General features: G+C 42.6%; 2 protein-coding genes and 1 pseudogene across 2 annotated transcripts; 2 read left to right on the top strand and 1 right to left on the bottom strand.

Annotated features, from left to right (window-relative positions):
* The first annotated feature begins 1,467 nt into the window (after positions 1-1,467).
* On the top strand, positions 1,468-6,053 carry LOC141842409 (putative disease resistance protein RGA3). The gene is given in 5 exon segments (XM_074730615.1): positions 1,468-3,862; positions 3,864-4,806; positions 4,886-4,939; positions 5,019-5,294; positions 5,414-6,053. Coding segments are annotated over 2 exon segments (3,300 nt in total). The 5' UTR covers positions 1,468-1,505; the 3' UTR covers positions 4,886-4,939; positions 5,019-5,294; positions 5,414-6,053.
* A 4,235-nt stretch (positions 6,054-10,288) lies between these two features.
* On the bottom strand, positions 10,289-11,162 carry LOC141840790 (uncharacterized; annotated as a pseudogene).
* Positions 11,163-11,696: 534 nt separating this feature from the next.
* On the top strand, positions 11,697-17,342 carry LOC141840804 (DNA mismatch repair protein MLH3-like). Its single transcript, XM_074728872.1, has 8 exons — positions 11,697-11,782; positions 11,969-12,102; positions 12,239-12,290; positions 12,374-12,421; positions 13,032-13,186; positions 13,262-13,319; positions 13,569-13,658; positions 17,215-17,342. Exons 2-8 carry the CDS (start codon positions 11,977-11,979, stop codon positions 17,340-17,342), a joined length of 657 nt encoding a protein of 218 aa, XP_074584973.1. The 5' UTR covers positions 11,697-11,782; positions 11,969-11,976.
* The last annotated feature ends 8,406 nt before the right edge of the window (positions 17,343-25,748 follow it).

Consider the following 25,748-nt stretch of genomic DNA (forward strand, 5'->3'; position numbering starts at 1 on the left):
AATGGGGGATGAGCTGTGGAGGTTGGCTACTAGGCACTACCACGAGTGCTTCTGAATTTACCAAGTGGACGAACAAAAGGGGAGGACCGCCCACCTCCAGGAATAGTAAGGTTTGTAAGGATCTTACTTGGATTAACAAAATAAAAAAGTGAAAAGCTAATATATATATAGAGGCTTTGAAGTGTGATCAAACTTGGGGCTTAGTTCCAAGGCCAAAGGATATGAAGTCTATAGCTTTGTATTGAATTGAATCTAGAAAGTGAAGAGTTAAATTTGAAAAACTCTTCTCACTACTGTTGTCTCGTATAAATAGAGATGAGCGTTACCATCCAAGTAGGGAGAGAGGAGACAATAAGAAGAGAGTATGAGGAGAGAACAAGAAGAGAGAATAAGAGTATGTGAGACGTGTAAATAGAGCTATTGATAGAGTCTAGCAATTCTTATCTCATTAATTGTTTCCATACGAGAGGAGATGGATAGACATCCATATCAAACCAAATTAAACTATCATCCCTTATTTAAAATACTCACAAATATGACAAATCATATGGCATTAAAAATGACTAACATGATTAATTAATTTATAAAGAAAAAAATACAAAATTTTCTAATCATTTTGCATGCTTCATGCAAGACAAACTACCAACTAATAAAATTAGAATTATCTTAATGTCCAATCTATCATAGCTGGATTAGGTCAATAATTGAGCAAATGAATTGTATATTAAGTAGACAAATTTATAAAGAAAAAAATATAAAATTTTCTAATCATTTTGCATGTGCTTCATGCAAGACAAACTACACGGTAACGAACTTAGAATTATCTTAATGTCCAATCTATCACAGCTGAATTAGGTCAATAATTGAGCAAATAAATTGTATATTAAGTAGACAAAACTATCATATGGATAAATATATGAGCTAGAACGAGTCAATTTTAATTTAAGTCATCTCCATTTTGGCTCATTAATTACTTATAAGTACAACTTTTGATGAGCACTTAACATGCAATAGTGGACACTTACTAAAGTTATTTAGTTATTTCTTCTATAAAAAATGAAAAAAAATAAACCGACAAAAGCAGACGGTGAATAGATATAGAGAAAAGATTGTCTTACTTGTAAAATTTTATTTTTTTTTAACCTACATTTCAACTATTATTCATTAATTATTGATGTTTATCTTAATGATTAATTTAATCCTACCTTACATGGATATATTTAAACTTTTATGTACGTATGTAAGTACATAAGCTAAATAATATTTAACCAAGCAAATTGCCGTTAAAGTTGAAATTTCATTTATGTTTCATTATGTCAACATCCATAGCATCACCACTTAGTATCATAACAAATGCAAATGTATAATTTTTAAATAAAAAATTAATGTCAATTTTCTAATTGTTTGGAGCCTATATATAGTCGTTAGGGCACTAGCATTTTTTGCATGCAAAACAAACATCACACCTACAACTTGTGAGCCCTTTCCTCTCCCTTCTACCAACAATGGCAATGGTTTTAGATTTTTTTATCTCAAAATTCATTACAGTCACAACCAACATGGTGGAGGCAGAGATCTTTAAGGTGCTTGGTGTCGATAAGGAGATCAAAGCCCTTCAAGAAAGGTTGGGGACAATCAATGGTTATCTCCACCAGGCAGAGCAAAAGAGGCATGGAAATAATGAAATAGATTTATGGGTGCGAAAGTTAAAGGACATCATGTATGATGCTGATGATATTATTGATCTCTGTATGATTGAAGGGGGAAAGATATTGAAAGCTCAAGCTTTGTCAGGTTCATCGACTACATGCAACCCTTTCAGCTATGTCTTTTCATGCTTTCAATGTCTTAAATATCGTCATGATATTGCAAACCAAATTATAGCACTGAATAGCAAGTTAGAAGATCTAAAAAATGATACAGTCATAAAAAATAATTTGGATTGGGCAACCAAAGAACCAGTTGATTATGTTAATAGAGTGATCACACATGAGACATCTCACCTACAAGTTGAAGGAGATATCATAGGAACACAAATAGAAACTGCTATTGAAACACTAATTGATTGGATACTCAAGAATAATCCAAAGAAGTGTCGTGTTTTTGGAGTTGTGGGAACAGGGGGAATCGGAAAGAGCACTCTAGCAGGCAAAATATTCGAGGATGAACGGATCAAAGATTATTTTCCAAATAGAAAATGGTTGTATGTCTCTAAAAATTACATGGAGTCTGATTTGCTAAAAAAGTTGATTAAGTTTGAGGAAGGAAGTGAAATCAAAGGAGAAAATCTTGAAGGAACAAGTAAAGCAGAATTAGAAAATAAACTTGTGTCTGTTCTCACACGGAATACTTTGATTGTGTTAGATGATGTATGGAATTCATCTGTGTGGGTAGATTTCTTGAGAAAACCTATAATGAAATGTGCCACAAGTTGTACCATCTTAGTTACCTCTAGAAAAGAAAATATTGTAAAACTAATGAAGCCTACATATATCCATTCAGTTGAAAAAATGGATGAAGAAAGTGGTTGGAATTTGCTTAAACATTTAGTGTTTGAAGGTGAAGGAGATGAAGATGAGATATCAAGCTTTGAAGAAATAGGAATTAAACTTGTCAATAAATGTGATGGTTTGCCTCTTGCAATTAAAGCTATTGCTGGGGTTCTATACCAGCAAAACAAAGCAAGATGGGAGGAAGTTCTCCAAAGTGATGCATGGAACATGGATCAAATTGAGGAAGAACTGAGGCCTTTATATTTGAGCTACGAAGACTTACCATCTAGATTAAAACAATGTTTTCTCTATTGCTCTTTGTACCCTCAAAAAGATATGTTTTCTAATGAGGTTATTCAGTTTTGGCTCGCCGAAGGTCTTATTATGGATGAACAAGATAATTTGAGAACAATGGAAAATCTAGGGGAGGAGATTTACAGGGAGTTACTTGGAAGGAATCTCTTGGAAGCTAATGCAACTTTAGATGTAGCCAAGAAATTCTTCTCTATGCATGATCACTTCCGGTCGCTCTGTGCAAATTTAATGAGAGAGGAAGGGATTTTATATCGACATGGTACAGAATTCAAAGCAAATGATAATGTGAAAATTCGGCGGCTGTCAATCTCTTGCATGGAGCCTAAGCTAGTGTTACCAGTTCAAATTGTAAGACAAGCTTGTTTGAGAACTCTAATTCTAACGGACTCCTCCAAAACCAAGACGATCGAAGATAGTGTACTTCGAGCATTACCGTGTTTGCGAGTTTTGGATCTCACAAAAACATCAATTGAAAAGATTCCAGATTGCATTGGAGATCTATTGCATTTAAGATATCTAGATCTCGATGGAACAAATATTCGTGAGATTCCAACAACTATCGGGAACCTTGTAAACCTTCAGAGTCTGAATATCTCAGAGTGTGAGTTCTTGGAAAGACTTCCTGTGTCCATCACTAAGTTGCATAATCTAAGATGGCTTGACATGAAAGCTTGTCCACTGCTCACTTATGTGCCCAAGGGAATTGGAAAACTGGAAAATTTCTATTGCCTTCAGGGATTTATGGTAGGGCAGAATGACTCAGCCTCTGAAGAAGGTTGTGATTTAGAAGAGCTAAAAAATCTATCCGAGTTGAGAGTCTTAAGCATTTTTAGGCTTGAGAGGGCAGAAAAAGGAGCCTCTGCACTTGCTAATAAGCCTTTTCTTAAGCAGCTTTTGCTGAGTTGGATGCAACCAGAGGAGGAGGAAGATGCTAAAGCCGATGAAGAAGCAGATGAAGATGGCCAGGATGATGGAGATGCAAACAACGACACGGGTGATGGTAATGATGATGGCTCTGGAGCAGAAGATGAAAATGAGGAGACTGAGACTGAAGAAGAAAAAAGGACGGAGTGAGGAGCAAATCAGTAAAGCCGAGAGGATATGCAATGAAATGACTCGGCCTTCATCTACCATATTCGAACTTCTTTTTCTGGGCTATCCTGGCCGACAGTTCCCGAGCTGGATGACATCCTCTTCCTTGGCTGAATCTTTTCCAAACTTGACGTTCTTGAAGCTCCTTGGCTTGCCATGTTGCACGGAGCTCCCTCCCTTGGGCACACTGCCTCAGCTCAAGTACCTCAATATTGTAAGTGCAAGCGCCATAACAGCCATTGGGTCTCAATTTCTCGGATCGAGAAGCTCTGCATTTCCCAAACTCGAAGTGCTCCAATTCGAAGACATCCCCGCGTGGGAGGAGTGGACGTTCAATGGAACACCTCTTGCAGTGAAGTTGTTTCCAAGTCTTAGGGATTGTACTATTGCGGACTGCCCAAAGTTAATAGCTCTTCCTGAGGGCTTCCACCGAGCCACCAACCTCAACCGACTGGCCTTGCGCCAAACGTATGAGCTAGGTGAGATCAACAACCTCACCTTGGCTTACAGCCTCGAGGTCACAGATTGCATAGGGTTGAAGAAGATATCCAACATCCCGTCATTAAGATATCTTGTGGTGTATAACTGTCCCAACTTGGAGTGCGTGGAGAATGTCGACAAACTACAAAAATTGGAGGTGTGGAGTTCAGATGAAACCAAGCAGCTCCCTCGGTGGCTACCGGGCTTTATCGAGCAGCATAACAACACAGCAAGCACTCACAGGAGTTTGAAGAAATTCGAGATGTACTGCAATCTGCAATTGCTGAAGAACTGTCTCAAGGGCACTGAGAATTGGGACATCATCAGTCAAATTCCTTCTGTCAAAATCGAAACATATTCTGGCCAAGAGTACATGCGATACACCAAGGATCCCTACAACTATGACCCACATGTTCCTTCTGATTGAGTAAGGCGATTCGTCTATCTTCATATTTCCTCCTTCCCATACAACCTTTCAGTTCTTTCAATCGCCTTTCTTTTTACAGGACGGTGTTGATGAAAGCGCCGCCAATCACTTTGTGTTTTCTTCAATTATATTGGTGAAGTTGTGATTCATTTAGAGTTGAACTGGTAGTATCATCTTCAACTTCATCCTTAAGAGATATTTGTCTTTCTTAGGTTGAGAAGCATCAATTGGCTTGCTGTAACATGCAGCAGGATGTTGATCTCTCAGAGAAACAAGTTGATTTATCGAAGCAGATTTCTAAAGAGCAACTGACGGAAGATGTCAGTAACAAATCAAGATGAGATACACTTCAGAAAGATTGCAATGATGCTGCTTCAGGAGGTCTAATTGGCACTTGCCATGGCTGTGGCATATATGCATACCCCAACCGTCTATGATTAGCCAGCGAAACTTTAGAGCGACAAAGGAAGCCTGCAACTACTATTTTAGTAAGTGATTCATCCTTCCCATTCAACCTTACAGTTCTTTCAATCATCTTCAACTTCATCCTTGTAGTTACTTGTCTTTCTTAGGCTGAGAAGCATCAAATGGCTACTTTAACATGCAGGAGGATGTCCATCTCTCAGAGAAACAAATCAATTTATCGTAGTGGATTTCTAAAGACCAACTGATGGAAGTTGTGCCGTTACAAATCAGGATGAGATACACTTCAGAAATATTGCAATGATGCAGCTTCAGGTGGTCTAATTGACACTTGGCATGGCTATGACAATCTTCAGATATGCATACCCCCAACAATCTCGGATTTTCAAGCAAAACTTTAGAGTTACAAAGGAGGCCTGCAGCTACAATTGGGATTCAGGCTTGTTGGTGGTGGTGCTGAAGACAAGTTATCAAGTGGAAACTGAAGCACTTTTGACAGCATTCTAGTCTCTCTTTGAGACTGATCTTGCATTGATGCAGCATGGCTTTTGAAAATTTCTTCAAAAGCAATTCTACCATTTGCACTTCTTCTAAACTATGGAAAGTGGACCCGGGTCATCATGATCATGTGTTCACTCGAATTAAGTAATGAGTTAAGGTCTTATTTATCCCTATTTTGTACCCTGAAAATAGTTTCTTTGATGCATCAGACTCTTATTTATGTTTCCTTTTAGTTAATTCTACAGTTGGATCCCCAAAGGACCAATTCATTTTTGGGCTTTAGTTGCATGACAACACATTTAAACCAGGTTTCATGCCATGGCACGTCCGAATCACATTTACAAAAGATATTTCGTGTCAATCCAATAAAAAAGTTAAACTAATTCATTTAAAGCAGGCTTTCCATATCAATTATTGTAATGATCATGATGAAGACAATCTATTACTAGATATGTCATTTGTTGGTGCATATTGCATCTACTGTCAACTAGTAACAATTATGTTCTCACAAGGAGAGGTTCATAATAAAATTTACCTGTGATATATTTGACTTAACTACTAGATGTTAACGTATCATATTTTTATTCATGTAGGAGATTGTTGAAAATTTGAATGAAATAAGAGAGATGGAAAAAAAAATAAGACTCCATTGTGAATGAGACTTTAGTTCCATATTGAGAGTTTTATGATGATTGATTGATAATGCATTATAAACATTGAGGTTGTGAACATATACATAGGAAGACTCTCTCACGCATGAGCCCGCAGGGGCGCAAATCTAGAGCTTGAATTATAGTGAATCAAGTTAACTCGTGTGTGATCACGACCTACATGCATCAAATGTTAAATCGATTGGGATAAAATTTGCTTAAGTAAATCAACCAATATTTTTCACATGATTCCTCTTTTTGTTGTTGCTCAAGAATATAACGGATGCATTAATGCGAGGTTAATGGAGAATTCATAACTGTTGGATATGATTTTGCAAGGCAAAATTAAAGTGCCATCGATCGTTGAAAGTCTGATATGACTTCAAAATCGAAATCTACTTTTCGCGTAGATAAATCTAGACTATTAATTTGCTCAAAACCGATTATGGGTGAATGAGAAATTAATTGGCTAAAGTGGTGTCCAAAATAATATTAAGGAAAAGATGGGATTTTAGTCCCACATTGCTAACCGACGATAGCTAATGTTTCCTTATATGTGTTGCTGTGTTAATGAAGTTAACACAAGAAGCACAGGTACTCTCTATCCATGGGCGAGCTGGTGCTCGCACCTGTGAGCCCGCCACCCGCCACGTGCGCACGTGCGCACGTGCGCAATGGGCGCTTTGTAGGCGCAGGCGCTTTGTAGGCGCATGTAGGCGCTTTGTAGGCGCAATGGGCGCTTTGTAGGCGCACTTTGCACTTCGCACGTACGCGTCGTCGCGAGGAGCATTGAGGAGCTTAATTTATTGCTCCGGGTGACATTGTAGTGCCTGCGTGGCACTCGGGTGACGTGTCGGGCGCGCATGTGACGTGGCATTGCCTGTGTGGCATCCGCGTGGGCAAGTAGAGGTGACTGTGTTGTTGATTGGGCAGGCAGATGGCAACCGTCGATCAAAGAGGTGTGATGGATCGCTTGTGATGCGATCTGGAGCGTTGGATCGCGAAGAGTCACGATCAGACCGCTTGGGAAGAGACTTGATCTGAAGCGTCGGAGTGAATGGATCCAGATCCGATGGCTGATGGTAATAAGCGATATCTGAGGGTTGTGTCCCTCAGATCTGATGGATGAGATTCGAGTGGGCTGTGTGAAGGGTTACAACCCTTCAAATTGGACGATCCAGATCGATCCAGCCCAAAGAACACATCCTCTCTTCAAACCTCTTTGATTAGTATAAATAGAACCCTCCAGATGGTGGAAAACTCATCCAATTCATCGATTCTCTCCTCTCTCTTGAGCATTCATCTCATCTTGTGAGTTCAAGAGTCCAAGAAGTCTACGAGAAGGTTCGCTGGTCTCGAAATTTGAAGTGCTGCTATTCCGAGACGATCGTCGTTGTATCTTGGGAACGAGTTGCTGCTATCCGTTAGCACCAGTAGCGGAGCAATATCGTTTACGGAGATAGTGTCTAACACTAGCCTCGACGATACATATCAGTTTGCGTACTCCCGGAGCTACCGGCTCCAACAGTCGTAAACGATAATTGTGCAATCTGATATGGCTACCAACGACGTTCCGACGATCGTTCCGACGGCCGTTCCAACCGCCATGCCGCCGACATCAATTCCGCACGGAGAGAAGCCGGAGAAATTCAACGGAGCCGACTTCAAGAGATGGCAACAGAAGATGTTGTTCTATCTAACGACGCTAAACCTTGTACGGTTTTTGCGCGAAGACCCGCCAGCCGCTACGGAAGGTAGTAAGGCTGCTTGCGATGCGTGGTCTCACGGAGATTTCCTGTGCCGCAACTATATTCTCAACGCCTTGGACAACACGTTCTATAACGTGTATAGTTCATTGGAGACGGCAAAATCTCTATGGGAATCACTTGAGAAGAAATACAAGACCGAGAATGCCGGGTTGAAGAAATTCATCGTCGGCCGGTTTCTGGATTTCAAGATGGTGGATTCTAAGAGCGTCGCATCCCAAGTTCAGGATATGCAATTAATACTGCATGATCTGGACGCCGAAGGCATGAAGCTGAACGAGTCCTTCGCTGTAGCCGCGGTAATCGAGAAACTCCCTCCGTCATGGAAGGATTTCAAAAATTACCTAAAGCACAAGCAAAAGGAGATGGGACTGGAAGATCTGATCCTGAGGCTGCGAATAGAGGAGGATAATCAAAAGTTGTCCGACTCTAGAGGAACAAAGCGGACTGTCGACGACATGTCCAACCTGATTGAGCCGAACGCCAAGAAGCCGAAGCAGTTCAAGAAGAAGGCTCAACCCAAGAAGTTCAAGGGCTCGTGCTACAACTGTGGAAAGTCAGGACACATGTCCAAGGACTGCAGACGCCCAAAGAAGCCAACCAAGGGGCCAAAGGATGCTGCGAACCACGTCGCATCCTCTCTTGAGGACCTGGATCTCACTGCGGTCGTGTTCGAAGCCAACATGGTGGACAACCCGAAGCAAGCTCCAACATGATCTTTATTCGACTATTTATTGCAACGAAGGCATAAAGCTCATATATAAGGAGGTCATAACCTTAAGTAGAAAACGACGCTCTTGCAAGAGATGTAAAAACTTTCCATCTTCATTACCCCATCTTCTCTTTGTCATGCATTTTGCTTAATCGTCCACCCATATTAGCGTTTGAGTATTAACTCAGTTCACCACGAACAATCAACGTTTGATTGTCTACATGATCTTTATGTTATATTTTGAAAAATAGACATCTAAACATGACCTCAAAGCACAGCCGAAGAAACAAATTTATTTAAAAAAAATTGCATCAAACATAAATTTCTGCATTTTCTATTCTCGACTCAACGTCTCAAGTTCCCACTTGAACTCAACGGTCGACATTGCTCTCTTGATTTGACTGACTCAGTAGTTAGGCGACGTGTCCACTCAAATATATTCGATGACTCAACAACCAACTCAAGCATTTGATGTCTGTTTAGACCTCGTGGCACTCAAGACCATTCAAGAACATTCAACTAGCGACTTTCCATTTAAATTCGGGAAGTATTCAACCCGCTCAAGTCTCATATTCGAGAGACTCAACGTACGACTATCAACGTCTCACTCAAGCTCAAACAATCCACAAGCTTGATTCGGATAACTAGATCAGTTTGACATCAGCTCAAAGCCATCTCAACGTATAAGTTTCTCATAATTTTCAATTCAACATTTTGGAATAACTTGGCGACGCCATTGATGTACTCCAACAGTAACACCCGCCTCTTACAGTTTGTTTGGGAGGAGGTGAGAGAAGGGGAGAGAAAGGTAAGAAAGGGGGAAAGAGAATTTTTATCCTTGTTTAGGATGGAGTGAGTTAAAGAGAGGAAGGGAGAGAATGATAACCTTTCCCCTTGCATGCTCATGAATCGACATAATTCCTTACACCCCAAATCAGGATGTAAGGAAGGGGAAGGAAAACTTATAAACCATTTATTCTAATTATATCCCTATAATTAAAATATTAATTATTAAAATAACTTATCTATTTGATTTTTACACCGTCGCTCCTCATCACATAACATAACCGTCATAGGATTTCATCGTTCGCATTTCTCGACGTCGACCTTCATCGTAAATTTCTCCGAAAATAAAATTCAAAAGAATATATTTTTATAAAAATATATATAAAAATATTGATTTATTCTTTGTCGTATCAAAATATACAGATTTTATATTTCGCATATTTATTATATATATATATATATATATTAATTAATTTATTTATTTAAGATTAATTTTTATTGGTCTTATAAATTATATATATTTTTTCATATATAGATTTATTTTAAAAATAAATATATTTTTATAATTTTATATATTTAACCTACAATCCCTTTCCTTACAAAATAATGAACCTTCTCTCCCCTCCCATCCCACCCCATCCAAATTAGAGCTCGCCGACCTCCCTCTCCGTCAAGAAAAATCGCTCTTTGGCATCAGGTTCTCCTCCTCCATCTGCACTATTGCCCGTCCTGGACGTTCGCCTTGCTCTCGAACATCTCCGACGCCGACAGCTATAACAGGCCAGGGGCGAATTTAGTATAGAATTCGGGGCACCCTCCCCAATCCCATTGGCATAGCTGGGAGACCCATCAACCCGATCCGCAAATCTATCCCCTAACATAAAATCCTAGAACCGTGCCGGGACGGGCCATGGCCATGGCAATCTCGCCAGGGTACACCATCTCGAACCGGCTCACGTCGTGGTCCAACCGCCTTCCACCTCCAGGTGCTCCTCCACGTCGCTTCCGCTCGACACCGCTGTCGGCTCCTCGTTGTCGTCGTCCTCCTCCCCCTCGCCACTAGGCCACCGAAGGCGGATCAGACCCTTCATTGAGCCGTACCCTTCGATGCCCCACTCCTCGACCATGTAAGCGAGGTCCTCGCTTGACGAGTAGAGCTTCTGGGTTTCGAGGACCGCCGGCATAACGGAGCACGGCGAGATCAGAGGAGCGATCCCACCGGACTCCTCCACGCGGATAAAGAAGGAGGTCGTGTTCCGGGGCGCGGCGCGAAGGAGGCAGAGCGCACGAACTTCGTCTTCCGGTAGTAGAACCGGTGCGTTTTCACAGGGTTCCCAACGGCAGCGCCGCTGACAAGAGGCGCCATATCGCCGACGAGATGCGCCCCTCCGGTGCCCACCGCCGCCTTCTGACGCTTGCTCGCGGTTTCTTAGCCTTCCAGTTCATCATGCAGCCGGAAGCAGCACCAGCGCGTACAGAAAAAGGCGGATGAAGCCAAGAGGGGTTGGAGAACGCCATCAGAGCCTCCGTCGCTGGAGGCGGCCAGTTCCCAAAGCAACTGTTAATCCATTGATTCAAATCTAGAAACCCTAGAATCCGTTTTCCGCCTGGAGGCGATCGAAGCGCGCGATCAAGAACCCTAGCTACACCGAGACCGAAGGAAACTAGTGATCAAGAACCCTAAAAATTGGGATTTTGAGATCGAAGGAGGAAATTGAAGTGATATGTTTCAGTTGCTTTAACGTCCTCGCATTCTTCTTTCACCTCTTGTCGCAAACAAAGAGAGTATTTATAGAGATTGGGAATGAGATGGACGGCTAAGATTTCATATTAGAAGTGTACGCGGTTGTGATCATTTCCGAGTCTATATTGCCCGCGACGAGTTCGGGTTCGGTGTTGGACCGTACAGATTCGGGTTAGCGGATTCTTTCAAGTTACGACTTGTCCGACAAGGAACCCCGCGGTATCGACTCGGAACTGGCCCGAGTTGACTCGGACTCTTCGAGAATGCCATCGGATCTTACGTCACTGGTGCACTTCGTACTCACCGTTGCGAGTATTCCCGCTTTTCTTCTCGGCGACCGTCGGCCGGCGACGACAGGTGTTTCTTCCTTCTATTCGCCTTCCGATTTGATCCGGTGAGTTATTTGGAAAGCCTTCGGGGTATTCCTCTTCCCTTCTCCCTCGTACATTGTTCCATACGCTTTTCTTGGTGAACGTCATGTGGTTTCTAGGGTTCTTCATGATTCGCATAAAATACTCGATTGCTTTTGTTAGTGTCGATATTTATTGATCGATCGGTTTGATTATATTTTTTTTTACAGCTTGTTCAATGAACCCAGTAAAGCGGCTGCCGAGGAGTGTTCATGGTCCCCTGAGATCTAGCGTACTTATGTTTGACTTGCCGAGAGTGGTGGAAGAGTTGGTGAATAATAGTCTAGATGCTGGTGCCGCTAAGGTATGGCCATAACTTCAATATCTGTTTGTTCAGATCATGGCACGGCGACCAATTCATTGTTGTCCTTGTTCATTCTCTTGCGCGATATTTGTAGTTTATTACTTCATTGTTGCCTCTAATTTACTTCTACTTCCAGGTCTCTGTTTTCGTAAATGTGAGAACATGTTATATCAAAGTAGAAGATGATGGTGTGTGAATTTACTTCTTTTTAAATTTCATCTTTTAGAAATACTCGGTGGAAAGGTATGTAAAACATTTTCTCTGATTCCAGGTCGTGGTATTACGAGAGATGAACTGGTCATCTTGGGAGAAAAACGTGGTCTGAAATTCTCTCGCTCTCTCTCAAGCTCGCCATCTTATAGGCTGATGAAAGTGCATGTTTTACTGAAATTATAGTTCTATCTGTATACCGGTATTGGATATCTTTTGGAATTTTATTGAGTAGGGTGTGAACTGAGTCTCACCAAAACTTGTTGAGCTGGATGAAAATGTATTAATATATTTCTTATATGTCATGCTTCTTTAGCTCATTGGTTATACTTTTTCAGCGCTATAAGTAATAACTTTTAGCTTTCAGCTGTGGTACAACACTCCTTTTGCTTGGAAGCATCCTTCTATTGAACAATAGGATAAATGGCATTCATGTTTTTATTACTTTTCTCAGTTATAAGTGCCAAATTAGATTTATATTATATATGTTCAATTGAATTTGATGGTGCTCGAGCATAGCTTCATTTTTACTAGTTGCCACCTCGATTGCTATAATTCTCATTCCTAAAATGTCAATGCCCAGCTCAATTCTCTATTTAAATCTCTCTCACATGAATCACTTTAGACTGTAGAATGTAGAGGACTTACTTGTATAGAGTATATTTATTAGCTCGATATTTTGACTTCTAAGATAATGAAGTATTATGGTGTGCCAACAGCAACTTCAAAGTCTGCTCTCTTGGATGACATAAAAGTTGGCAGTCATGGATTAGGCTCTGAAGGAGACATGATGCTCTCACTTTCAGATATTTCAATAGTTGAAATTCGAACAAAGGCACGAGGCAAGCCCAATGCATATTGCAAGATTATAAAGGTACTGATTTTGCTTGATTATTGGTTAGATAAAATTGGACTTAAATTTCTTCAATAAAATATTTTAAATTGCCAGGGATCAAGGTGCTTATTCCTCGGAATTGATGATCAGCAAGAAGATGTTGGTACAACAGGTAGTTTCCTTCTTGAAGTTTTCCCCCTGAGAGATCCTTCTAGACCCCCCTTAATTTTAAGGGATAAACATAGTTGATGATGGTGATGATTATCTTTCTAGATTATCTGAATCAGAATTATCAAGTTTGTGCTATCTGTTGTAAATTTTAAGACTCAGTTCATCTAATGAAATACTGAATTCTAACTAATCCAGCACAAGTACCCAAGTCCTAAAATGGTGCCTTATGGTTCTCTCTCATCTCCTGCAGTTGTTGTTCGAGATTTATTTTACGACCAACCTGTCAGGAGAAGATTCATGCAATCTAGGTTGTTTTCTTTAAACTTGTGCACCTTGTCTTGTAAGTTTATATGGTTGCACTGTTGGCTATGTGTTAGACAAAATTTTAACTGGGAATCTATCTTTTGTTTCACTCATCAAGCTCCCAAAAAGTGATTCATTGTGTGAAGAAAGTTATTGTACGAGCTGCTTTAGTCCACCCACAAGTCAAATTCAAACTGATTGATATTGACAAGTTTCATTCAAACTGATTGATATTGACAAGTGCAACATAGAGGACATTGCACGTGATTCCGGAAGTCTAGATGTGGAAGAAGATGTACTTTTTGGTAAGCCATGCTTTGCGATACTTCCATAGTCATACAAAAAATTGAAAGCTACAAGTTTTGACTTGCCTTTATTATAAATGCTACATTTAATTTCATTGTCTGTCCTCGTAAATCCTAGCATTGCAAGACGAACTAGAACAATTATGCATGGCTGACAATGATGCTGCAATATACCAACCACTGTATGACATGATTCAGGTACTTATCGTGTGAATATAATCTTCCTAATCTAGTTAGTTCTTTGACCAAGAGAAAGTTCTCTCCGATATACAGGGAATAATAAGTTGGATAGGTGAGAGGAAGATGGGTTTGCAACAATGTGAATTTGAGCACTACTCTTCGTTGTAAGTACATTCTAGCTGGAACTTGTTAATGCTTTGGATTTCTGGTTATTGAATTTGAGCACAGTGCCTCAATTCAGATATAATCATTTATTCCCTTAATTCCATATGCAACTAGATTAGATAATCTATGAGAAAAAAATCTATATTGGTGGCTTCAAATCCAGATCGTGAAATTCTAACTGAAGCATAGATACAAGAAAGTCTGTGGAATTGTACACCATTGTTTCATTCAAACCACCATAGGATAAGCTAAGCAGATCATTTCCCTCACCTTCTTATTTGCCATATACAAGTCTAAGCTACTTCTACTTTTATTTTGGTGAAAGAAGCTAATAATCCTAGTAATTAAAACCAAACTGGTATATAACTTGTATCAAACCTACAAAGTTAAAAACTATGAACTAGTGAAATGAATCAACTCAATAGGAAAGTTATGAGATAATTAACTTATTAACAACACCAAAAACCCACGCAAGAATTAGTTTTTCATGTGGGAGGAGAAATTATACGCGTATTGAATTGAATAATAAGTGAGTGGTTAATAGAGATAATGTGAAGAAAAGATGAGCGGGAATGAACTCCTGGATAGTTTCTGTATTTCGTCAAGTAGCTCGAGAAAGCTCCGCCCAATAGCGCTCTACAGTAGTGCCCCGCGGGGTCGTAGAGCCGGTCTCCGGTTGCCTAAGAGACTTATAGAAAGCTGGAAAGTTTGGAGTCAAATTCTCAAATATCATTTTGCTTAACACATGAAATTTAAAAACGAAAAAGAGAAAAAATTCAAACTGAAAAAGAGAAAAAACTCAAACTGTATATGACCAAAATTAAAACTGTATATGATTTATCTTGATTCTTTCCCGGTTCTCGCCGTAGCTATCTTATCTTTCAGTTTCAATTTATCCTCCCACATGACAAGTCTCTTCTCTGAATAATCTTTGTTTGATCTTATGACAAGAATGAGGGGCATTCGCTGAATTTTATCATTCATTAATGAATGTTGGCTTCCATGCATGGGCGAAGGCAATCCTCCCCGTCCCCGGTCAACTCTTCCCTTGAATCAGCTCATTCTAACGGGCTGGCGACCAGAAATATATAAGCATTTCTTTCTAGTTCAAGTAGTTCTCTATTCTAGGACCTAAAAGCATTTCTATACGGAGGTAGCAGAGGTCTAGTGTGTTTTCATTAAGTAGGCCAAGCACGAGCAAATGTATTCAAAGAAAGACGTTAGGGGTTGTGCAAGTCAGCTGAACACCTGATAACGCGTGAATGGCCCCAGTAAGTTCATGGCAACGCGTAACGCGTGAATTACGTACCCTTCCTAGGTGTTATTTATTACCCAGATATGGTGTTTTCCCCTCGGGGTGTGCGGTAGTTGATTTCTTTCTTTGCTTTCCTTTGTCCTCCCCAGCTTATTCTAGGAGTGGCCGCCCTCTATATGTAAGTGCCCTGGGCAAAAGTCCAACTAGTGCCTGGGCCCGGGCAAAGGACAACTAGTGCCGTAGCATAAGAAACTTTAGGACGGGTAAGCGCCCAGGGTCCCTAAAGTTGGAGTGTATAAGTAATCCCCTGGTTCAGAGTACGTGTAATGGAAGAATCCCAGGTCGGAGTACGTGTAAGCTGCAAAGGCTGAGTCCGGGTATAATCCCCTAATCCCAATCCCAACCAACAACAGGTGCATAGGCCCATTAATCCACTAAGCGCCCAACGAAAAGTCTGAGTACGGGTAATCCCATAATCCCCACCTAAGGGCATTAGTACAGTTAATCCTTTAAGAAAGGTAGCTGCTCTAGTGCTTTCTTCCTTTGCAGCTATGTCTCCAGCTTCTGTTTTAGCTTCTGTTTTAGCTTCTGGGTATTCTATCATTGGTTGTACTTGTTTAGTACCATTCCTTGTGTTTTCCCCTCGGGGTGGGCCATAGTTGGATTTCCTTATGTCCTTTCTATTGTCTCCCCAGCTTATTCTAGGAGTGGCCGCCCTCTATGTGTAAGTGCCCCTGGACAAGTCCCCCTGGTTCCTGGGCCCGGGCAAAGGCCAACCGGTGCCTTATAATAAGTTTCTTTAGGACGGGTAAGCGCCCAGGGTCCCTAAAGGTGCATAGGCCAGGTGATCCCCAGGGTCATAGTCCGTGTAATCGAATAATCCCAACCCCCAGTCGTATGTCAGGTAATCCTTTAATTCAGCTCTACTGTAGTACAGGTAATCCGTACAGGTAAGCCCAGCCCCGCTGCTCTACTTCTAGTGTTTTCCCCAAGGTAAAGGCAGCTTCTAGTTCTGGTTCTAGTGTGTAATCCCCCAACAAGGAGGTAGCTTCTACTTGTTCTACTGGGTAATCTGCCAAGATGGGTAGCCATGGTGGTTTTTTCCTTGGCTACTTTAGCTCCTATTTCAGTTTTAGCTTCAGCTTCAGCTTCCGCTTTCGCTTCTGGGGTGTATGCGTAGTTGTACTTGTTTATTACCGTTCCTTGTGTTATCCCCTCGGGGTGTATTTGAGTTGTATTTCTTTCCTTCCTTTCTATTGTCTCCCCGAGGCTATTACGATAGGTGAGCCGTAAGGCGATTGGAGACAAGGGAAAGTCAGTAAAGACTACAACTATTGTTTACTCCGAGGAAAACTCCATATGGGTGTAATAAATAACTCCTACTCTGTATACCCACCAGAAGAAGAGGCGGAGGCTGAAGCTTCTGAAGCTGAAGCTGCAGCTGTGACTAAAGTAGTATCTAAAGTAGCTACTATGGAAATCAGAATGACAATAATTATTGTATGGGCGGCTACTATGGCACGCAATAAAACCTACTCTATGGCTATAGCTGTAGCTACCTTTGGAGCTAGTAATGTGGTAACTAATGAGTGTGGCGTAGACAAAACAATTGATGCCTTGCTTATTATGGCTGTTGAAGCTGTTCAAGTTAGTTGTTACTCTGTAGCTGGTACTGTTTTTTACTGTAGCTATGTGGCTTGCTCTGGCAGTGGAGTCGCTAGGGCTGCTATTAGTACTAATGGGTAAGGGGGCATGGGTGGCTATGGTAGTAGGACGGCTGGGCTATGGCTGCTATGGCTCCTGGGTGTCTGCTTAGGGAGGTTCGTAGGTCTGCGTCTAGTGGGCTAGGTGTCTACTAGTACGTTATTTTATGTCTGGGTCGGCTTAGGTTTTTATGTCTGTGTCGGCTTAGGGAAAGGGCAGACGGGTGAAAACACCTTTTCGCCTAACCTATATTTCCCTTAAGGGTTGGGTCCCGAAGTTGTACAAAAGTTACGAAACCCTTTCGCCTAAATGTGATTTTCCCTTAGGGGCGAGCCCCGAAGTTCAAAAAAGTTGATCTAAATTTTCAAGATATCAGAAGAAAGAGAATTTTCAAGAAAAGCAAATTTTCAAGATAGCGAACTTATATTTATTTTAGGCCATTAAAATTGTTGGCCTATATAAGACTAATCAGAGGGGGGCCGGAGCCCAGATAAGACTACTCGGAGGGGTTTCATTTCCGGTTAGTCACGCACTTCTACTTTGAAGGCGAAGGCGAGATTAATTCCTTAAGCGAAGCGAGAAACACTTCAATCATCACTATATACTACTCATTTGAATCTGTTTTTGAACATCAAATTCTGAGGCAAAAGTAGTCAATTCCTTCGCTAAGGAATTCCTAAGCAAAAATAAGGCAAATTCGGGGATTGAAAAAACGAAATTGACTCCCGCATTTGTTGATAAATTTGTACATCAAGTCGGGGCTCTTGAACCAGAGGTAGGGCTTCCCCATAAATACGGTAGGGATGGGACAGTTGCCCACAGGGCTTCCTTAGTTTAAAAAAAGTATTTCCGGGCCGCAAAAGTAGATCCCGCAGTTAGAGAGAAAAGTCAATACTGCTTCTCATAGAGATGTCGATCCAGAAGTTGCTCCTAAAGTCGCTGTTGCAGTTGCAGCTTTAAAAAGGTAGCGATGGGGCAGCTAGGGATGGGACAGTTCTTCCCACTGTAGAAAATAATCCTACTGCTGTTGCAAAAGTTAGGGACAAAGTCGAGGCAGCTTTTGGAGATAAAATAAAGTAGATCCGGCTTTTATAAAGGGATGCAGCCGCTAGAGTTCCTAGTGTTGACGCCTTTGGAAAAAGCTCACACTTCAGGCACTGCTCCTAGGGGTGCTGGGGCCTCGGATCCGGCTGGTGCAGTTACTAGGGCTGTTGAAGTTCCTAAGGCTACTCTAATACTCGCACAGGCAAACATACAGAATACCCTAACGCGTCACACCTTCTCTTTTGCGAGCAACTCGCGAGCAAAGGAATGAATACAGGAATAACTAAGGAACTAAGGAAACACTTCCATCAGAAGAATTAGACCCGGCAGAAGAATTAGACCCGGCACTTCTAACTTCAAATCGGGCTTCAAAAGTGCCTCTTGAAAAAAACTTACTCAAATACGGCACTCGCAAAAAAGGTACTACTGGTGCCACTGGACAGAGGAAAACCGTTCCTTCGGTTGCAACTACCCTTTGGTGAGGTTAAAGGAGTAGGGCCTAGGGGTTAAACTCCATAGGTACAATGAAGGGACAAATTTACCGAACTCACAAATTGGGACGAAGCCAGAACTCAAAAACTCATTATTCTATAGGCAAACACGCGCGAAAACTAAGTTTGAGCCTACCACTAGGGATTCGTACGTGCGCCATTAACGAAAACCTAACGACTCAATTAAGAACTTCCACTCCCCCCTCGCCCCCCTCCGGGGGTTCCGAACTCAAGGAAAGGACTATGCAAAAATGACCACACTTAACACTTAACATAAGAGTTGCGAGCAACTCGTTGCGAGCAATGTCATCAGGAAGAATACAGAAAAGGTAATGAACACATACTCACCCCAGAATCATTAGACCTAAAACTCAAAACTACTGCAAATAAGACTTCAAAAGGAGGAGCTCCTTAGGCTTTTGCAACAAAAAAGGGAATACTACTCTGACCAATGCTAATAGGGATACTATTGAAGCTACTCTTCCTAATGATGTTGGTGCCACGGCTGCTACTGAACTGACTGCGGCTATGGAGGCTACGGCAGCTACCGCTAGTGAAGCTGGTGTTGCTACTAGTAGGGCTATTATAGAATGACGCGGCTACGGCTCCCAAGGGGGCTCCTTTAGTTCCGGCTTGTACTGTTGTTGCTACTGGTGCGGCTACTGAGTCAAGCACCCTAAATACACTTAACTTATGCTACGTCACAGGTTTTCCTTGTACAGGTCAGGGGTGTACTCTTGCCCAGGTCCTGAAAGGCAGACAAGAAAAGCTAGGCCAATTTTAATAGTTTCCACGCACAAAACCCCAAACTTACCTTGGCCGCCTGGGCCATCAACATAACTGACAATACAACTATCCTAGAGTGGTACTTCACGAAGGAGTGAACTAAACTACTATCTACCGCGAGGGGAAGACATATGGACAGGTACTAAATAAATATAACTACTCATACCCACCATAAGCGTAAGAAGCTTCAGCTTCTGAAGCTGCAGCGGGAACTAAAGTAGGAACTATAAAAGCTACTATCAAAATCAGAATGAAAACGACTAGTAGGGCACGACGGACAACAACTAGTGTGGCGGCTAGTATTATTATAAGTATAAGAGCTAGTACCCTGACCCCTATAGCAGCTAGTAACGCCGCTAGAACTAAGAAGGACATAGACCACACACTTGAAGCTGTTTTAGTCGCCGGGGGCTCTTTAACAGGGTACCAGTGTTGCTGCTGATCCAGTTACTGTAGCTATGGAGGCTCCTAGGCTTAAACCTAACTAACGCAAGGATCACTTAAGGCCCTCAGCTCCAAACCGACTGGGGTTCTCACTAAACTGACAATAGATCTATCCTAGAGTGGTACTTCACGAAGGAAAGACTACAACTCTTGTTTACCGCGAGGGGAAATCCTATTGACTGGTACAAGATAACTACTAAGTCTCTAATCACCACCATAAGCGTAAGCTGAGGCTTCCGAAGCTGAAGCTAAAACCAAAAAAGTAGCAACTAAAATGGGAACTAGATGAATCAGAATGAGGAGTACGACGTTTATGGCTAGTGTGTCTAGTGTAGCTGCTAGTACTACTACCGTTGTTAGAGCTAGTAATGTGGGAACTACTAAGAAGCTAAGTAGCAAGTGGACCAAGCACTTCATGCCTTCCTTAAGGTTGTTTTCTTTTGAAGCTGTTTTTCAAGTGGTTACTTCTGTAGCTGGTACTGTTGTTACTGGAGCTATTGGGGCTTGCTAGGGCGTGGGAGTTGCTGGTGCTGCTAGTTGGGACTAATAGGGTACGGGTCTGCGTCTATGCCGGCTATGTGGGGCGTGGCTATTTTCTTGTCTGTGTCTGCTTAGGTTCTGGGTCGGCTTAGGGAAAGTGCATAGGTCGAACCGTGTTTTTAGCCTAAACTATATGAATACACACAGCGCCATACTATAATAACGCTAACCATAAAAAACGAATCTGTCACGCACTTCGACTTTGAAGGATTTGAAGGAGAAGTAGCGAGGCGAAGTCATTAAGCGAAGCTAGTATTACTTCAATGATCACTATATACTTGTCATTTCAATCCGTTTTTGAAACATCAAAAACAGACTCAGACTCTCATTTTGGTAAGCAACTCCTAAGGCAAAGTCGAACCAAATTCGGGGCTTGAGATCAATCCCCTCCTGCATTTGTGGATAAATTCGGTAAAGTAGAAGAATCAGTTAGGGCTTCAGCCTCAGGAGAGAAAGTCGTTGCTTTTGAACCACTCACTTCAGACTAAGGTGGGGCTTCAAAAGTTGCGGATAAAGGAGATACGGCTTTTGCGGCTTTCAAACCCACGGAGCGGTAGGGATAAAGTAGACTACCTTGTGGCTAGGGCTAAAGTCGAGAAATCTGGTAGGGCTAAAGTAGCTAGGGCTCCCGCTATTGAAAACTGTAGCTAGGGAAGTAGCTTCCGGTGCTTCCTTAGTTGAGAAAGTCGATCCGGCCTTTTCTTTTAAGCCTAGGGATCCTGATTTGAGTTCCTCCATTATTGCCTTTGGAGCTGTCACTCGAGATGACACTTCAGACTATGCCTTTGGAGCTGGCAATAGAGCTGCTGTTAGTGAGTACATTGGTGCTCCTTACTAGTAAATAAAGTAGGGCTGCTCTCGAGTCTGAGTATACTAGGGCCGCTCCTGGTGGTGAGTCGTCTAGGGATGCTGCTGCTTGAAAAAGTATATCCATTAGAGAGGGGCTTTTGCACCTCTAACTTAAGAATCAGTTGTTGCTGGTGCAGGTGACAAAGTAGAACCTAGGGAAGCTGGTACAGTTGTTCCTCAAGGAGAGAAGCCTCTGGGGCAGCTTCAGTAGAAGCCTATGGGGCAGATTCAGTAGAAGACTCAGTTGGGGCTAAAGTAGATCAAGGAGACTCCCCTGATGCTAAAGTAGATCAAGTCGGGGCTGCTAAAGGAGATAAATTTGAACTTATAATAGTATGGCATCTGTAGCTAAAAAAGTAGAGGAATCCGCTCCTGCATCTGTAGCTAAAAAAATAGAGGAATCCGCTCCAGCTATAAAAATAGAGAAATTCTGGGCTGGGGAAGTTGCTCCTAAAGTAGACTCACTTACTTCAGACTCAGTTAGGGCTTCGCCTGTTGCGGATGGGGCAGTTGGTCCTCATAGAAGACTAGCCCATTTACGTAATACTAGGGAAGTTCGGGATGGTACAACTCCTAAAGGAGAATCCACTAGGGAAGCTGGGGCTGTTGGGGAGGCTACTGCTAGGGCTGCTCCTGCTGTTAGAAATAGTTCCTAAATCCTCTGTTGCAGCTTCAGTATCATCCTACACTGATGCAAAAGTAGGTCCTAAAGTAGACTCCTTTGCGGCTTTCCAAGTAGAGAAAGTACGTACTGCATAGGGCTTCGGCTCTTGAGGCAGAGGTTTCGGATTCCGCACCTTAGGCTTTTGAGTCAGCAGCTAAAGTCGATCCTGCAGTTGCGGCTAAACTAGATCCTGCTTTTAGGGCTTGAAAAGTTCCTGTTGCTAGGGATGATGCTCCTACTGAAGTTCCTGTTGCTAGGGCTCCTTCCTTTGGGGCGGCTGGTACAGTTGCTCCTAAAGTAAGAAAAGACTCTGTTGTTCCTAAAGTTGTTCCTGATGCTTCAGTAGTTCACACTGCAGTTGGTACGGCTAAAGTAGAGAAAGGAGACTCCTCCGGTGCTTCAAAAGGTAGGGATGCTCGGGATGATGATAAAGTAGATTCTGATAAAGTAGCTGTAGCAGTTGGGGCAGATAAAAAAGTAGAATCCCCAAGGGATGCTGGGGCAGAATTTATATTTATTTTAGTTAGTCGTAAATAGCCCCAAAGGCTATTTATCTGCTCTGCATAGCAGAGGTACTTATATCATAGTAAGGCGGATTAGTCTACTTAGTCGTAAATAGCCCCAAAGGCTATTTATATGCATCTGCGTAGCAGAGGTACTTATCTTATATTATATACAGTTAGTCTACTTAGTCGTAAATAGCCCCTTTGGCTAAGGAGATAAATAGCCCCGAGAAGATAAATAGCCCCAAAGGCGTAGACTAATCTGCCTGTATATAATATAAAGACCTCAGCTATGCTGAGTAGAAGAAATAGCCTTTGGGGCTATTTACGACTAAGTAGAATAAACCATCTTACTAAAATAGAAATACCTCTGCTATGCCTCTTTGTGAGTCGAAAATAGACCCAAAGGCTATTTATATGCCCCAAAAATATAGTAAGTTGTGGCAGAGGTACTTATCTTATATTATATACAGTTAGTCTACGCCTTTGGGGCTATTTATCTCCTTAGCCAAAGGGTCTATTTTCGACTCAAAGAGGCGTAGCCGAGGTACTTATCTTATATTATATACAGGCTGATTAGAACTTAACTTAATATTATGGGGGGCCAAAGGGGCTATTTATCTTCTTGGGGCTATTTATCTTCTTGGGGCTATTTATCTCCTTTACTAGATTTTTGGGGTGCAAAAGTCGATACGGCTTTTGGGGATAAAGTAGCTGGTGCAGTTGGGGCTAAAGGAGATCCTGCAGCTGGGGCGAAAGTCGATCCTGCTGTTAGTAAGTCCAGGGATGCTGAGTTCCCATAGTTAGTAATCGGCTGCCTTTGAACCTAGCACTTAAGAATCTTCTGGTGCTGCTAAAGTTGGGGCTTCTAGGGCTCCCGCTACTGCAGTTCCTGTTCCTAGGGCAGCTGATGCTCCTGCTGCTCCTGTTGCTAAAGACTGCTGCTCCCGAAGTTCCTGGCGCTAGGGCTGTTGGAGGAGTTCCTAAAGTAGATTCCTCAGTTGAGGCTGGTGCAGTAGAATTAAACTTGAGGGGCAGTTGCTGAAAAAAAAATAGGTCCGAAAGTCGAAGACACAGTTGGGGATGCAAAAGGTAGGGATGCTCGGGATGATGATAAAGTAGCCGTTCCTTACTTAGTTGAAAAAAGGAGAAGCCTCCGTTGCTGCTTCAAAAGTCGCTAAAGTAAAGGCTTCTCTTGAACCTATCACTTCAGAATCAGGGGCGGCTGGGGAAGTTGGTCCTAAAGTAGGAAGAATATAGGGCAGCTGGTGCAGTTCCTTCCTTGAGTTGCTAAACTACCTTCAGGCTAGGTAAGTTCGGGATGGGGAAGTTGGTACTAAAGTAGAAGACTCCGTTCCTGCTTCAGTAGAATACCCTGGGGCAGCTTCAGTAGAAGACTCTGGGGATAAAGGCTTTTGAGAAACCACTCACTTCTGAATCAGGCCTAACTTTATAAATTCTTCAGAATAAGGCCTAACTTTATAAATTCTTCAGAAGTTGTTCCCACTGTAGAATCCTCTGGTAGGGTTCCTAAATTAGGTGACGCAGCCGCTCCTTTAAAAGGAGAGAAATTAGGTGCGGCAAAAGCTCCTAAAGGAGACTCAGTTGGGGCAGATAAAGTAGAATCATGGGGCTAAAGTCGAATCTTCTGCTCCTGCAGTTGGCGATAAAGTAGCTGTTGCAGTTGGGGCTTCCTTAGTTGGGGCTAAAGGAAACTACCTTCGCGATGGGGCAGTTCCCACTCTTGGTGCTACTGCAGTTGCTACTAAAGTAGAAGACTCTGGGGCAGCTTCAACAGTTGCAAAAGGATAATCAGCTGCTACTTGAAAAAAGTATCTCAATTAGAGGGGCTTTTTAACCTCTAACTTAAGAATCAGTTGGCGATGGGGAAGTTGCTCCTCCTAAAGTAGATAAATCCCTTCCTGCATTTGTTGCTAAATTCGGTACTGCAAAAGAGTAGATAAAGTCGGGGCGGCAAAAAAGGCGCGAAAGTCGGGGCTTGATAGTTGCTAAAATAGATCAAGTAGGGGATCAAAAAGTAGAATCAGACGCTACAGTAGATAAAGGATAAGACTCTACTGATGCAAAAGGAGATAAAGTATACTCCTTTGGGACCTCAAGTAGAATAATATAGGGCTGCTCCTTGAAAAAGAGAGAAAGTCGAAGAATCCGGTGACGCTTCAACAATAGCTACAAAAGTAGAATCCTATAGAGAGGGCTATCAAAGTTGTTCCGTAGCTAATAATGCTTCCGGGGCTAGGTACTCGGCAGTTAGAGTAGTTCCTAGTGTTGCTACTGTTGCGGAGTCTAGTGTTGCTTCTGTTGCTGCTCTCGAGTCTAGGAGTACTCATGCAGGTGAGTCGGATAGGGAAAATGCTGTAGTTGCTAGGGTTGATGCTCTAGAGTGCTCCTGGTGCTAAAGTAAAGACTGTTGCTCTTGAGTAGAAAAGGGCTTCGGCTTCTGAGTCAGCACCTTAGGCTTCGTCGGCTTCTGAGTACGCACCTGAGGCTTTTTAGTTTAGGCACGTTTACATTTCTTTTTTTAGGGCCTTTCGAGGCTGGGTTCTAATTATACTACTAACTACTCGGGCTAAGGAAAGCATCCTTAGGGTAACTCGGCTCTTGAGCCAGCACCCGCGGCGTCGGCTTCAGCACCTTCGGCTTTTGAGTTGATCCTAGGGTCTGGGGCTCTTGCTGCTCCTAGTCTTTCTTTGGCCGTGCCTACCAGGCACGGCCGTGTGCCAAAACAGAAGGGTCCAAGCAGCTGGCCGTGTCTCAAACACATGGCCGTGTCCAGCATATGAAGAGAAGACAGGCTTTGGCCGTGCCTCACAGGCACGGCCGTGCCTTCAAACAGCGAAGAGTCAACTCTGGACCGTGCCTCAGAGGCACGGCCGTGCCCCAGAACAGAGGCTTGACTGCCTTTGGCCGTGCCCCCAAAGCACGGCCGTGCCTCTTCCTGTGCCCGACGCCCACACGGGGCCGTGCCTCCCAGGCACGGCCGTGTGCACGGGGGCGTGCTGCATACTTGACCTGCACTATAAATAGGTCCTTATTGAGACCTAGGAAAGGGGGGGAGACCTTGGAGAGCCACTGGAGCTGTTTTAGAGCCATCGACGCCTGTTTCGGAGCGAGATTCGATGATCCATCCACCGATCCGACTGCTCCAGTCCATCCTCATCCCATCTACGCCGAGA

This window comes from Curcuma longa, chromosome 11 (genome assembly GCF_044706935.1).
Source record: "Curcuma longa cultivar G26 ecotype Majalengka, Jawa Barat chromosome 11, ITB_CL_G26_1.1, whole genome shotgun sequence".
Classification (NCBI taxonomy): domain Eukaryota; kingdom Viridiplantae; phylum Streptophyta; class Magnoliopsida; order Zingiberales; family Zingiberaceae; genus Curcuma; species Curcuma longa.

What these genes read in the sequence shown, in the direction of transcription:
- LOC141840804 (XM_074728872.1), top strand. Translation starts at nt 11,977, where the DNA reads ATGAACCCAGTAAAGCGGCTGCCGAGGAGTGTTCATGGTCCCCTGAGA. An exon ending in CATCTTGGGAGAAAAACGTG is followed by an intron (nt 12,422 to 13,031) that starts GTCTGAAATTCT and finishes GTGTGCCAACAG; the next exon opens with CAACTTCAAAGTCTGCTCTC. An exon ending in AGAAGATGTTGGTACAACAG is followed by an intron (nt 13,320 to 13,568) that starts GTAGTTTCCTTC and finishes CATCTCCTGCAG; the next exon opens with TTGTTGTTCGAGATTTATTT.